Source organism: Silurus meridionalis, chromosome 9, assembly GCF_014805685.1.
Source record: "Silurus meridionalis isolate SWU-2019-XX chromosome 9, ASM1480568v1, whole genome shotgun sequence".
NCBI classification, from domain to species: Eukaryota; Metazoa; Chordata; class Actinopteri; order Siluriformes; family Siluridae; genus Silurus; species Silurus meridionalis.
Window position 1 is genome coordinate 9,978,831 of NC_060892.1, and position 15,815 is coordinate 9,994,645.

Below are 15,815 nucleotides of genomic sequence, written 5' to 3' on the forward strand. Positions count from 1 at the left end.
CCGTTGCTTTTTTGTGAAATATTTTGTAAGATACTAAATATATACATATGAGGAAACAGTAACTAGGTGTGTGTGTGTGTGTGTGTGTGTGTGTGTGTGTGTGTGTGTGTTTTAAGGCTACATAACATACTGTAATATGAAATACTGTAAAGGGCAGATGCATTTCTATTTGTCTCTCAGATCTGTTCATGATGAGGAATTAAAGTGAGATAGGTTGCTGAGAGGAAGAAGTGGTTTAATGGTTCTCTAGCAACACTTCTCTCAGGGTTTTCCTTCAACTCTAACCAAAAAAACAAAAATCAAATTCAATGCACTGAATCGACTCGTTCAAAAGAGTCACATAAGACACCGGTTCGTTCGTTGCTCCTCGGTAGTGTCTCATTCGGGTCGTGGAAGAAACTGAAGATACCTCGCTGTGCTACTTCTCTACTATATAGTATGTGAAAACAGGGCGCAGTGCTGCGTGGCGTAGTGTTTGACGTACTAGTTAGTGTGGCAGTATGTGGTTTCCTATATAGCCTCATCTGTGGTTCGGACCAAAAGCTTTCGTGGGACTAAAACCGGAAACCAAACTTTTTTTTTTCTTTTTTTTTCACCTCCAACTTGTTTGGTTGCTGAGTCGAAAAGAGGAAAACACAGCGATGAGCAGAAGCACCGCAGCACCGTTACGATGCCCAGTTCCTTCTTTTTCAGCTTCGCATCATGTCGGCTGTGAGAAAGTTGTCTGCAGAAAGAAGTGAAATATCCACATTTGGCCTGAGATAAAGTGGCCGTCAGAGTGTTTTCTCTCTCTTTCTTTCTCTCTCTCTATCTCTCTCTCTCCTTCACATAACGGACTCTTAAGTGATTTATCATGGGAGATGTGAGTATGAGTTATTTTCTCTGTTTGAGCTTCCTGGTTCTTCTGGTTGATTTTCTTATAACACAAACACATAACTCACATAATCTGCAGTAGCATATGGAGTATTTGGTTTATTTGTGTTCAGGAAACCCTGGAAATGTTACTCTATTTAATGTTACTTTATTTAACAGTTGTATTGTGTTGCATACAACAAGTTGGCCTCCAAATAATTACAGCCAAGATTCACTTGGATGCATCTTATTCTGTTTACATCTTTGTCTTTGTTGTATGTGTGCATATATATATATATATATATATATATATATATATATATATATATATATATATGACACATAAGTTAGTGAGGACTTAATTGAGAGTTTATCAAGCAAAAATCTCTGTACTTAGAAATATATGTGTAGTGTTGCAAATGATAAAGGCATGCATAAAGGTTTGCCTTTGTTTGTTTTGCAAATGCAACACAAAAAAGAAATCTGTGAAAATATTTACTAAACACGATCATGAAAACCAGAAATGGTCGAAACCAGAAAAATGGAACTAGAAAAGGAAACATGACACACAAAAAAGGAGATACGAAACAGCCCTGTATGCTGGAAATCGTTTTTATATCGGCTTGCTGGAATTTTTAACATCATACATGCACGATGTGTGAAATCGACATTAATCTTACTATTTTAGCAGCCGCAGTTAAAGGATTCCTGAACACCCACAGCACGAGATCCTTGTAAATGAGAGGTGCCCCAATCTTTTCTTATGAAGAGTCCAATATCAGTAATATAAAGTTGATTGAGGGCCGTAGGCTGAAAATAAATGAAGCATTATACAGAACATTATATTAAAATTAAAGTTGGGCTCATTTATTATTTCATAATATGTCAAAATAAATAAGTGAGGAGAAAATATGACTCTGCTTAACTAATGCAGAATCATTTCCAATGTTCTAGCTCAGGGAAACAGTACAATGAAAAACCAGTTCAATGCCTAATACAGCTATTCACTGACCTCTAAACTAATTTTCCAAATGTTTTTTCAAATGTCATTTTTCCCCCCATTTTTCTTGCTAGTCTTCTAAGTGGCATGGCGGGCCAAATCAATGGTCACCACAGGCCAAATTTGGCCACGGGCCCAAGTTCGAGTGTCTCTGTTGTAAACAAACGCAGGTTGCAAGAACACACAGAAATAATTTAACTACTAAATTTAACCAGGTTGAAATAAGGAACAGGTGAACACAATCAGGAAATCCAAATGATGCCTAGATGAGACAGAGTTGAGGAGTAAGTAAAAAAGTAAAAAATGCATCATGTGTGCAATGTATGTGTTTGCAAATGCGTGAAATTTTTCACTAACGTGCACAACCATTATTTTTTATTTTATTACAAATTCAACAAGAAAAATATAAACAGCTATATTTATTTGGTTTTACTTCGACCACTTTAAACTAAAAAAGCACACGTTTTTTTTACACACCACAGCATTTCTTTCTCTGTAGTAGTTTCTCTTTCATGTAATGGCATTTGAAGCCATTTGCATTAATACATTTGCATATCGTCACATTTACGTTGATAGAAACAGGTTAGTGGAAGAAAGAGTCTTAGTTCATTCAGCCAAGTTTCTGTGGCATCAGTCATACCTGTTATACTCTCTGGAAGTATGCTTTCAGATAGACTGTGTGTAAAACCTCACTCTGCTGCACATTTAGTGTCTTGCCTTTTTTAGTATTAATCTTATATAGTGGTTCAGAGCATAAGCAAAGTATGCAGTGCAGAGGCAATTACTGGAGCAGCATTGGGAAAGTAAGCAACGGCCCTTTCCGCTATTGCACCGGTATCCTGCAGCGCGGTGACAGCCTTCTATCACCTGAACTTAAATAGCACAAGTTTTAAAAGAGGATGGTAAATTACAGCACAGACAAACAAAGAGGATGGAAAATTGTCTCTTTTTTTCCTTCACCTGTTTCATTGCTATGGAAATAAGTGTTGATTAAGTGTGTATTTTTGTCATAGTTTAGATTAAAACCTGTGTATAAAAAAAAGAAAAAAAAGAAAAGGCGGTTACTACACTCAGTGAGAAGTTTCAGTTTCAGGAAATGTTAAAGAGGAAGTTGTGCATTTTGCAGCCCTAAAATGGGGGTTGATATTAACACTGGCTTGCGGAGCGTTGCAGATGTTTGATCGGTCTGAAGCGTCTGCTTTGGCAAGGTGTGCTGAAAATGCAGCTGTGTTTTCCTTCAGACAGAAACCAGTGCATTCCTTAATTCCATTATTTAATTCTGTAATATTAACCAGATAGAGTCCCTGTCCCCCTGTGATGAGCCTCTGAAGCTATGAGGTGGCATCTGTTTCTGGCTGGGTTTATTGAATGATAATGAGCGAGTGGAAACTCAGGCTCCATTTACTATGGCAATGAAAGAAAGATTAGTTGCCTGCAGTGGCATCAAGCTGTAGATGTGGGGCACTCATGAGGATTTATAAGTTTCTCACGTGAAGACACTGGGTTCAGCCCATTGCTTGATTTCTCTCTCTCTCTCTCTCTCTCTCTCTCTCTCTCTCTCTCTTTATGAGTCTTTCTTATATATAACACTGGGCATTATGATTCAATGTCAATGTTCACGCCACAGTACTGTTGAATTCACAGGTATGATTGGTTAAAACTTGTGCATGAAAACTGTCAGTAAGTCTGCCAACTTTGTACTTCCTGGTTTCTCAGTAACATGACAAATTGCACTTTTGCCCTTTTCCTTGTTAAATATTTTTTAATTAAAATAGTCTATTGATAGGAGGATAAAAGTCCTTAAACTCCAAAATCATTGTCAGACTTATTAAGAGTACGAGGGTAAAAGGTCAGAAAAAGGGCACACAGGTACTTTTATGTAAATTGGGCAAACAGGCACAGGGTCTAACTGGAAATCACAGGAATTAATACAAGAAAGGGATTGAGAAAATGCAAGGCACAGAATTAACACGAAGAAACAATTCACAATTAAAAACGTTATCAAAGAGAGTGTAGCTAGACAAACTTATTAGAATCAGTTTAACATAATCAGGGGAAACCAACCAAAAAAAGAATCAGGTAGAGAAAAAAAGGGACTAAAACCCCAATTCACATTCTGCTGTCCATATAAAAAAAATGCTATTGTGTTATATCATGCTCTGTTACACCAGTCTCAACGCACTGACACACGCCACCTCAGTTCATTCTTCAGTCTTTACCCACCCATTGTTTTGATGCTGCCAGTACACATTGGGCAATTGTGTCTCAATTCCTGTTAACACTGTAATGGACGAAATTGATTTCCTCTTTTCACCAAATGGCAGAATGCTTTTGGTCAGTTGGCTAGAAATATAGTTTCCAATTATTGGCTGCAGGAATCTACACATTGGATTTTGCAAGGTGATTGGTTGGTTCTTTAGTTGGTTTGATTTCAGCTAATGATAGAAGGCATTTGCTCTGTTTATCATCTGTTTACTTTCAACTAGAGTTTGACACATTGCTGTATCTCAGGATACAGTATTCTAAAGTAAAACATTAATTATTTAAGCATATATATATATATATATATATATATATATATATATATATATATATATATATATATGTAAATGCACTGTTTAAAGCACTGTTTAAAGACTGGCCCTATTTGCTTAACTTTCTTTCAAAATCCTTTCAAAATAAAATGTAAGAGAACTGCTGCTAAATCATTTCATATGTTCAGGATTTACTTAGTTATTTCTTAATCTACGTTTTGGTTGTTTCTATCAGTGACCGGATCTTCTTCTCTCGAATAACATCGAATCTTGTTTGTTAGTGAGACTGATAAAGCAAAAATGCTCATTTTAATCTGAACATTACATAAGTGTTATAAAGGCGATGGGATGAAACCACCCGTGCATGCAGATGACTTGACTTTAGTGGTGTGTTGGTTGAAGCCCAGCAGGTCAGCCCCCTCTGCAGAGGACAATGTCAGATTCATCCCAGATGCAGCCATTCACTTTGCTGCATGCAGCTGTTATTTGAACCAGATGTTGTTTAAGGTGTGACCTGCTCAAAAAACATCTTGGAGCAGACTTATAAGTTCATAACTGACGCGTATTAAACATTAAGGGAAATGTACATTTATGTATGAAGCCACTATTGAAAGCGTGAGGTGTAGATTTATTTTCTATGCCAGCAGCATGTCTTGGGTGCCAGGTTTATATATTAATAGACAGGTACTAATACATTATATATAGTATATTACTACAGTAACAGCTTACAAAGGAACTTCAATTGGGAAATTCAAAATATATTTTTTAAGTGTGTAATCAATGGTACCCATTTTTTTTTTTGTTTGTTTTTGGGGGGGTTGTAAGGAGAGATTTATTTAGTAATTTTGTAATGGGTCTCCTCTATGTAACAGACAGAGGTAAAGTTTTCTGACACAGGAAAGCTTTAAGGACAAAGTGCTTTTTGGTTTCTTGGTAGTATTACAAGCCATTTTTTTTAGCAACGTCAAGAGAGAAAAATAAGCTGGTGATGGAACAATTTGTTTATAGTGACAAGAGGAAGTAACTTGTTTTGTGAATGCTCAAGAACATTCTACATTATTATGAATAAATAGGATGTATGGAGTTTTTAGGGGGGTTTTCCTTGAACACACCTGCCCTTATTTTTTTATGTTCATGCGGTTCCATCGAAATGTTGAACTTTTACCTTAATATCTGCGGTCAAGCGTCATCATCAGCCAATTCCATATCTCTGTTGGTGCATTCGTTCTTAGAGCAGAGCTTCCTGTTTGGCTAACTCTTATGATAGTGTCTCTGATCATTTCCTGCCTATATCTAAAAACATGAACCATGTGATCTGCTCTAGGCCATGGATGTTTGATGACAGGCATTTTTGTCACCTTTCACATTCGTTTGTTTAATGATCAGAGCCAAAGGCACTCTGTGTGTCCAAACTCCCTTATGCATTATAGATTTTTCCACTGCAAGCACTACTTCAGCAGTAGGAGTGTTGGGATGCAGCATGCACCGTGCTCCAGTTTTCCTGTTTCTATGTGCAAAACAAAAGAGCCTCTCCGATGTCCACCCCCACCTCTCCTTCCTCGGTAGAGACAGGCAGAGCCTGCGTTGGCTTGGTTGAGTGAGGATGTTTCCTGGACAAAGGCATTGTGTGGCACGGTGCTACTCCTATTATTCTATCCTTTTTTTTCCCTCTGTTGGACAGCTGCACTTTCCCTGTTAGCTTAAACCCATCCCTGGTCTTTCCAAAGGCCAGGAGAAAGTGGAAAAACAGCCCTGATAACCCTTTAAAGAGACATCCTGAGAGACATTTCCTTTTCTCTTAGTAAATCGAAACACACATACAAATACATTTAATTTCTGCTGCTGCATATGTATTCAGATTTTTTAGCAACATAACCTCACAGGTGCTTCACCCTGACAGGTAGTATTTTGATAGCGATTCTCTGATATTTTAAATGATAAATAACATAGATAGATAAAGTAGATAAAGAACTACTTCATTTGATTGGCATCTGTATTGATAAAAACATTGCTGTACAAGATAAATTATAAATTTGCCTACTGTTCCTAAGATTTAGCCACTGTTATGTGACTCATCTATAACTCCTACATCAGCAGAAAGCACTAACCACAATCTACCCTCTCTGCTCTCCCACCATAATGCCCGCTCAGGAATGTTAAAATAAATGCCGAACGAAGCAGATGAGTCGTCCCACTGTGCAACCTTGACTGCCTTTTCCCCCTTTTTTTCTTCCCACATGTGCTAGGATGTTAAAGATGAGCCAGCCAAGCCTAAAGAAACAACGTTCAAAGGCAAAGCAGGCTGGTTGAAGAAGTGCTCGGGGAAGTTCCTGGGCAGCTACAAGGACCGCTACATTCAGCTGGACAAAACTGAGATTGCAGTGTATGAAAATGAGGTAACGAGATGACTGCTGGTTAGACTGAGAAGTATTCTAAAATATAATTTATCTCGGTAGCTTAGTGTTTAAGGTTCCCGAGTTAAAGAGTTTTGAGCGGAAATCCTGGAATCCCCAAAGGGCCCTTTAGAAAGGCCCTTAAACTGTTAACTGCTCTAATGCACTGTTTAAAGACTGGCCCTATTTGCTTAGCTTTCTTTCAAAATCCTTTCAAAAGAGCAATTTCACAGTTACTAATGATATAGATTTTTTTATTAATAAATATAAGATGTTTATAGCTACATATAATATAAACTACACGTCTTCCTTTAGACATGCCACACAAATAAAAACTAGTTTGGATTTATAATACCCTTCAAACTATTTTAAGAATGAAGTATGTGCGCAGACATTCCAAATATTACTACTGTACAATAAAGACCTACATTTAAAAATAAATTTATATAATATGTCTCTATGACTCTTGAAGAGCTCGCTCTGCCTTCTGCATTTTCACATATAAACTGCTTGGAGGTTTTGCTCGAATCCTTCCTTTTTTGGTCTTGTTTGAATCAATGTAAACAAGCCCTTTCTCCACAGGACTTAAAGAACTGCCTGGAGCATCTGGACTTGGAAAACTATGACAAATGCCATGAGTTACGCAGCCCTTTCAAGAAGAAATACAGGCTGATACTGATACGAACGCCCAAGAGTACGAGTAAGGTAAGTGTCGGCGCTGCCAATTAATTATGAGTAGCATTGCAATGTCAGACATGGCACACTGCAGCAGTCTTCTCTTGTCTGTAATATAAAGAGGGGCTCTCATCGATTAACAATGCAATGCAAAGTAGGGGCAGATCAGCAGTCTCTGACATCAGCAGTTCAATATGGCATGCAGGAAAAGCACACTAGGCCTTTGTGTGGGTTGCTGTGAGTCAGTCCCATAACTGTCCAAACTCATACTTTCCCTATATCAGTCATTTTGTCATGCTTTATCTCCTGCTGACATTTTGCACTAGTATGGATGAACTTTAAACAGGAATTGAGTGCATGACAGTGTGCAGTGGAGCTGACTGGAAGTTTTCAGTCACATGGCATGTTCCGTTACGTTGAAAGGGAAATGCATTTGTCATTTTTACGAACAGTTGTGATTGCACCATCAACATTTTTAAATAGGCTTTAGAAGATTATACTGTGTGAGCTATATGAGAGATAAAATAGCCCAATATTATTTGATAACAACTTGTTTAGAATTTAAGTGGATTGAAGCTTTAACCGCAAAACACTAAAGAAAGAAGAAGCTGATTAAGCCTGAAAATTATATTTATATATATATATATATATATATATATATATATATATATATATATATATATATATATATAAATATATTTGTTTAAATTCAGTTTATATATATATATATATATATATATATATATATATATATATATATATATATATAGAGAGAGAGAGAGAGAGAGAGAGAGAGAGCGAGAGAGAGCGAGAGAGAGAGACATAGTAATCCCTAAAAACAAATCTGGAAGATTCAGTAATACAAAAAATAAATATTTTTAAAAAATATTCTTATAATGTATTTACAGTAGTGCAGTTCATTCTGGATGATACACATCAGGCACACTCATGCAGCAGATTTCTCTCATGTTCTTATTCAACTTCAAAGATTTGCAATGACAGTACATCTCCTACCTCCATTATAATAAAGCACACTTTTGAAACATTATTCTAAATGAAAAAGAGGATATATTTTGCCTTTTTTGTTGGGCGGTCCAGATTTAGAATCCTACTGATGATCTAATCCAAAAGAGCGTAATTGTCCCAGCTGTCTGGGTGGGAAGATTTTCCTCTTTCCCTTAGAATCTGTTCGATCACACTGTCAATCATAGTTTATCCAAGTTTCAACTTTGTAACAAACTCAAACATACATAATCAGAACAATGAAAGTATTGTGACTTCTGGTATTTCTGCAACACAAAGTGGTTGAATGATATTTTTTGACCCTGACTTAATCATGAAATCATGAAAAGTTGAAAAGTGAAGGAGGCATCGCAGTATCACACTAAGGCTTTCAACTCGATGTGGCTTGTTTGGGTGGGTGAGAACACAGCAATCACACTGGGGTGCAGACCAAAACAAAGCATCTGAGGGAGCTGTAATTAGTCCGGCAGTCCGAATAGCTCCGTTTAAAAGCAGGAAATGATGCATACATGCTTATATTTTGAGTTACTGTCACTTTTTTCTAGAGATGTGAGCTGCTAACTATGCTGTGAGGCACAAGCCATTGCGAAGCTGTTGCATGCGAAAAAAAATCGATGTGCTACAAATATTTAAAACATAAATAATTGGGTGAAGCAAGATGTTATTTGTATATTATTAGTAATGTAACTCGTATTTTTATGATTACATAAGCATTTATTTATTCGATTCATCCTATGTTTCTGCAATTTACTTCTTACAAAGTTGTTTTTGTGGTTTTACCAAAGGTTTATTTTACTTTAACAATCACATTATTTATGTGATTTCTAAATTTCTAAAACAGTTTCTTCTGGTTTTGAGAATCAGGAATCAATTAGTCAGGAAATATTTTGTTTTTTTTGTTTAGTCTCTGTGGTCATTATAGCATGACACAATTAATAAATCTATTGCATTTTTTATTACCTCAGTTTCTTTTACATGATAAAAGGAACATGATAGTTATACGATAGTGTGTAATCCTTAATTAACTATGAGCTTCCCGCTCTAGTAGAAAATCTCCAGCTTTGTGTAAGACAGGAAGAGGCCTGAGAAATGCACAAGAGATACCTAAGTAGTGAAACAGGCAGTATTACTAACAGATGATGAAAATTAGGCTTTGGTGAGCTTCTCAGAACTCAGCAGCTGTAAAAAGAATGTGTGTGTGTGTGTGTGTGTGTGTGTGTGTGTGTCTCTGCCTGTCACTTTTTCCTCTCACTTGAACACAGTGACCAGCCAGCTGTGTGAGTCAGACAGCTCAGCGTATGGCTTCATTTTAACCCTGAACCTCTTGAGTTGTAGTTCTACATAAAAAAAAAGAGCTTTAGAGCCTAAAAGACATTAATAACAATTGCACGTTTAATAGCTTGGTCTCTGTTAAAGATTCTGACTGTGGTTTACTTTGGATAAGCAATGCGTCTGGACTACAGACTATTTTAGAGATACATGCTGAGTTCATCAGCAAAAAGGATGTGTATCGCACTTCATTTAAACACCACTCACCAGAACAATGGACTGTATAAATAAACGTAGAAATAGCCAAAGGATTAGAAAGAATACTCTGGGGATTTTTGCGGGGGATTATGTAAGAAAGATTTATTTTGTTCAGACTAAATAATTTATTGGCTCTTACTGGTATTGTTTGCTAGCAATGAATATTTCTGTTAAATGCACAGCAATATACACACTGCACAATTTATTAATTTTTGCTTAAAAAGCAAAATTATTTATTAATTCATGCTCTCTCTCTCTCTCTCTCTCTCTCTCTCAACATATATATATATATTTTTTATTAAATGTAGTAATCAAATAAATAGGCACAAATGAAATAGATTAAATAAATGCAAAAATTAAATAAAAATGTTTACATTAGTTAGACTCTATTTGGGTAATACAGATGTGTATATAAGTATGTATATTTGTTTCTTTTAAGATTTAATTTTCTATATTTTTCTATAGAAAAATGACAGAACTTCAGCATTGGTTTGCAGGAATACAGACTCTTTTTGAATGACTACATCATGATATATGAGTCATGGATATTCATTCAAATGGACTCTTTTGGGGATAGAAATAATTGCCTGGATGTCAGAAACCATATTTTTCATAGGGTACATTCATATGAGTGTGCACTATATATACTTATACTCTCATGGTTTCATGGTTTAGCATGCTGCATGTATAGACAGTTACCTCACCATATACTTTTCCAAAATAGTGTATGAAAAAACCTTTCATTTTTTTACAATCTTAATACTTTTTTTTTTTTTTGACAAGTCACATGTCTTACTCAAGTGGTTTTCCTCTCGTTTGTTTCGAGCTGCAACTCCCCCAAAAGTTTGCAACCCCCCAACCCCCAGGACTCCCTCTAAATCACTCTCTTTATGCAGGAGGCTACAATGAAAACCTTTAGCTGTGCAACCAGCTATTGTTGTAAACATGTTGGTTTGCATAGCACATAGCACAGAAGAACACATTGCTGACCAGAAATACATCTAAGCAAACACTCTCACGAAATCTGTCTACATCTGCTTGCATTTTATATATATATAAGATGATTTACATCTGTTTGCATATCATTGTATATATAACAGACTACATATATATATATATATATATATATATATATATATATATATATATATATATATATATATATATAGTCTGTTATATATACAATGATATGCAAACAGATGTAGACAGATTTCTTATTAAATCAACCCTTTAAGTTTCACCCTGAAGTGTGAGTGTGTAATACAATAAAACAATGTAACTGGGAGATTTTTTTAACTATTTGTTTGTTTATTACAAACATTTAATGATAAATTATTGATTATTTGGGTTGTACAATGTAATGACAATGTATAAAAAATAATTCATGCTGCAGGTGAGGCATTATACTGAACCGGTTCTTGAAACATAGGTAGCTAATAACATTTGGAAAATATTTCTCGTTTGCTTGTAGGTGTGTGACATCAAACTGCAGGCTCAAAATCAGGAGGAGAAAGAAGCTTGGATCAAGGCCCTCAGTGATGGCATTAACAGAGCAAAGAATAAAATCTTTGATGAGGTATTCAAATTTTTTATTTTATTTTTTTATTCTAAAAACAAAGAAACTCAAATGTGCAACATTTAAGTCCAAGCTTAAACTTTATACAAATTCTTTTTTTTTAGTCTGAAATTTTAGTATTTTTGTATTTACAAAATTGGAAATAAATAGCATTTACTATGCTTTATATACAATATTTTTTAGGTTGTGGGTGATCACATAAAAAAGTTAGTAATTTTTCTCACTGCAGGTAAAAGTAGATGAAAGCTTATCTTTAGATCATGTAACTCGTTCTCGGCCAAAAGGAAACCGTGGTAGAAGACCACCAACCAGGATACACATGAAGGAGGTAGGCTAAGATGATATACACACATGGGTTTTAATGTATGAAAGCTGTTTATATTATTAATAATGCTGAAAGTGGTGATCAGGCTTCACCAATTAAAGTTCTGATTTTTTTTTTTAAGACTGCAAACATTTCATCAGATGGAATCTTAAGACTGGACCTTGACATTAGTGACAATATGCCTAATGGTGCTCACATCGTAATGGATGGTACTGATGGAGAAGCCAAAGTGGCTCAGACCACATTTTTGGATGCCATTACAGAGGAAGATGCAAGTAAAGATACAACACCTATAAAGAAAGTATTGAAGCCTCCAATGCCTCCATCTAAGGAGAACAAACGAAGTGAAAGTGAGGACAGCGAAAGCAAACATGAAGAACCTGCCCCACAGAAGAAGGTTCTCATGCCTCCAATGCCTCCATCAAAGGAGTACAAACGAAGTGAAAGTGAGGACAGCGAAAGCAAACATGAAGAACCTGCCTCACAGAAGAAGGTTCTCATGCCACCGATGCCACCATCAAAGGACCAGAAACCATCTGAAAATAGAGAAGAGGAGAAGGGAAATGATAGGGAGAAAGTTGTGAAGCCACCCATGCCACCCTCAAAGGAGAATAAACCCAGAATAAGTGCCAGTGAAGATGCAGCCTCAGAGAATGTCGATTCTGAAGCAGAAACCAATCCTGGCAAGTCAAGTCCAGTTCAAAGTGAGGCAGATGGTCCTGAAACTGTCCATCTTCCCAGTTTACCGTCTAAAGACATCAAACCCAAAGATGCACTCAACTTAAATGATAAAGAAATTCTTTCAGAAGATGAGGGTTTTACTAGTAAGGAAAATGAGGAAGATGAATTTGGAAATTCCGAAGTCCAACCATTCACAATCTCAAATAATGTCCCCAAGCCCCAGGGAGTGATGTGGGATTCACCTTCTACAGCAGTGGAGAAAAGTTCAGTTGACCAAAATGCTAATAAATCTGCTCAAAGTGTAGTAACTAATAAACTAATAATGCTCGAACCTGCAAAACCTGCCACTGAACTCAAACTAACTCCACATTCAACACCAGAGACTGTTAAAAAGAGTGCTGCTCCCCCTGCTCCACCAAAAAAGAAACCACTTAAACCATCTGTCAAAACGGAGAACCAAGCTGTCCAGAATAACACTGTGGAATCAACTACTGTGTCACTGCCTGTTACTGTGTCATCCTCCGCTGAAGACGTGCCATCAGATGAAACAAAACCTGCCGCTCAAGAACAAAAAGAAGAGCGCAAGGTTGTTATCCTGAGTCTCAGTAATTCAGGAGCAAGTGAAGACCTAGACAACGCATCTGGAGTGGATGCGGAAGTAAAGTCTATAGACAGCGGTCAGCTCTCTGCCGAAGACTCTGAAATTAGTGAGCAAATAACGCCATCCTCAGATAAGCTGCATAGTAGTCTGGAAGTCTTAGATGGTGTGACCAGCGAGGAGGAACTGGAGATGTCGGACAGCAAGGTCCAGGAAATTGATGATCCACTTCCAAACAACCTTACTGTTAAACTCGAAGCAACTATGAATGACCCCATCCCAGTTACTGCGGAAAGTAAATGCACCCCTCCGATCTCTAGCCCTGCTGCGTCGCTGAACTCCTCCTTGAAGAAAAAGTCGGCATCCACAGGCGATCTTCTAGAGGAGATGACTGGCTTGCAAAGTAAAGTGTCCATGGAGCTTGGGGAGACAGAAGAGCTGCTGGGTAAAATAGCACCCAGAGGGAGCCCTGAAGATGGACAAGACAGTGAGGGGGTAGCAGACCCAGAGCTCCTTCTTGCTACAGCAATGGAGAAACTTAAGAAAGCTGATCAGTTCTTGAGAGAAGCAAAGAGCTATAAAGAGCAGGAGACCAAGAGCAATAGAACAAGCTGGTAATTGCAGAAAAGAGCTGTTTCAGGGTAGCGTTGTGTTAATGGAATCACGAAACGTACAAATGATCAAGTGCAATTATTTCCCCATTACTTTTTTTAGACAAGAATATAGGTAAAGGATCTGTCTAAAACTGTTTCATAACCAGGTACAATGGATTAAACTAGGGATCCAATACTGAGTATTGTTATTAAGCCAACATTGCACAAAAATGCTGGATAAACTACTCCATGAACTAAAAGTTTAAACTTGATTTATGAGCCCAGTCGATGTATTTGATGAGAGGTGACTGCTTCTTAGAGGGTCTCATCATGTATTCTTGCTTCCAAAATTGTATTCTTTGATGTTTTATGCACTGGGTTAAAATGTTTATCCTCATGTCAGTTGGACAGTTTTGCGTTAAAAGATTTTATCACTGATATCCAAATAGCACTTAAAATTATAAGTGGTCATTTAACAGAACCAATGCACCTAAACATCCCTACTGTTTTACAAGATGTACTACAGTCCAACTCTTATCCACCTGGATGCATGTTGCTTTAGCGTTCCACACAGTAGAACAAAAGCAGAGACACACAATCATGAAAGCAGTGTCAAGTTACAGCGTCTGACGCTAAAAATAGCGCAGTGGCCTTGTTCGGGTTTAATGATAAAATACACGAGAACTAGCAACTCCGTGTGATATAAAATTACTTTTATTCATTTCAGTTTCATGAATACATCTATTTTCATACTGACAGTGAGAATGCAGTTTGAATTTCTCTGCTTATTTGCAATTTGATTCGAATATCTACCATGTTATGCTAACTTTCCATATTCACTATCCATGTTCAAATGTTCTTTTTTAAAGCGTCATGAATTTTTTTTATCATCAGTGTTTTTGTTTGTTATCTCGAAAAATGCAGTATATGATCCAGCTACTCAGTAATAATAGAGTTAACCCCCTTTTTTGTATGAAGGTCAGATATTTCAATACTTGTTTTTATTCGACACAAATATTAGGCATGTGAATTGATCATGTGATACAGGTTATAGCCCTACATTTATAATGTAGCTATAAACTATTTAACAGAACATTACTGAAACATGATTCACACAACCTAAAATACTTGTTTGTGCGCATCCAGCATTTATAGCAATATATTAGCTAATTTCATATGGAGGATTTCCTTTTGTAAATAACATGTCTACCAATGAATTGCTTAATATTTAAGTTATTAATATTTCTGGCATACCCGTTCCTGTTCTTAAATGAAGAAAAAAAAACTAATATCAATTTTACTCAGAGATCCCAGTATAGTGAACTGATAAATTATGTTTACCATTAAAACTGTAAGAAGATCTATGATTATATATTGTAATATATTACTTGTCAGTGACTGCACTTGCTAACTGAACTAACAAGTTTTCTTAATGTCTTATGTTTAATGTGCAAAAAAATAATAATAACACACTGCTTGCTAAGCATGTCTTACTGTAATAAAAGTGTCTTCCCTACGCTGGTTATGGAGATGTTTTATTTATTTATTTATTTATTTTTACCTGTTTTACATGTGTATCATAAACATTTAAGGAGTAAAATCGTGCTTAAACATTTCACATCCCCAGAATACTTGCCTATGAAGTTTCACAATGTGACTCTTGCATTACTATAATTACGAGAATAGAGCATTTATCATCAGTGACAATGGTCTGCACTCCACTGCATGAGTAAGGATGTGAAACCCTTGTGACTTTTTGTTAATAGATACAGAAATGAAAATGTAGGGAGAGAATTATTGGGTCTGTGTCTTTTACACTGAAATCTGTTTTTTAGTTGCTGTGGTGCATTTGATTCAGCTTATAATGTTATTATCAAGGCCTTAATGAGCTCAGATTCAGAATGCATTATAGCTCACAGAAATATCTATAACTCTACTAACAGGCATCATAGATCAGGAGATACACTGCAGGAAACCACACTAATCAGACTTTATCTCATTGGTAGTGATTATTTTATCCAGAAGATTAGAGTGTTAT

At 36.4% G+C, this 15,815-nt stretch overlaps 1 protein-coding gene across 1 annotated transcript; it reads left to right on the top strand.

Moving 5' to 3' along the window:
• Positions 1-370: 370 nt before the first annotated feature.
• On the top strand, positions 371-15,293 carry plekho2 (pleckstrin homology domain containing, family O member 2). The gene is made up of 6 exons (XM_046857579.1): positions 371-862; positions 6,633-6,782; positions 7,362-7,484; positions 11,476-11,580; positions 11,810-11,908; positions 12,027-15,293. Exons 1-6 carry the CDS (start codon positions 854-856, stop codon positions 13,800-13,802), a joined length of 2,262 nt encoding a protein of 753 aa, XP_046713535.1. The 5' UTR covers positions 371-853; the 3' UTR covers positions 13,803-15,293.
• Positions 15,294-15,815: the final 522 nt, after the last annotated feature.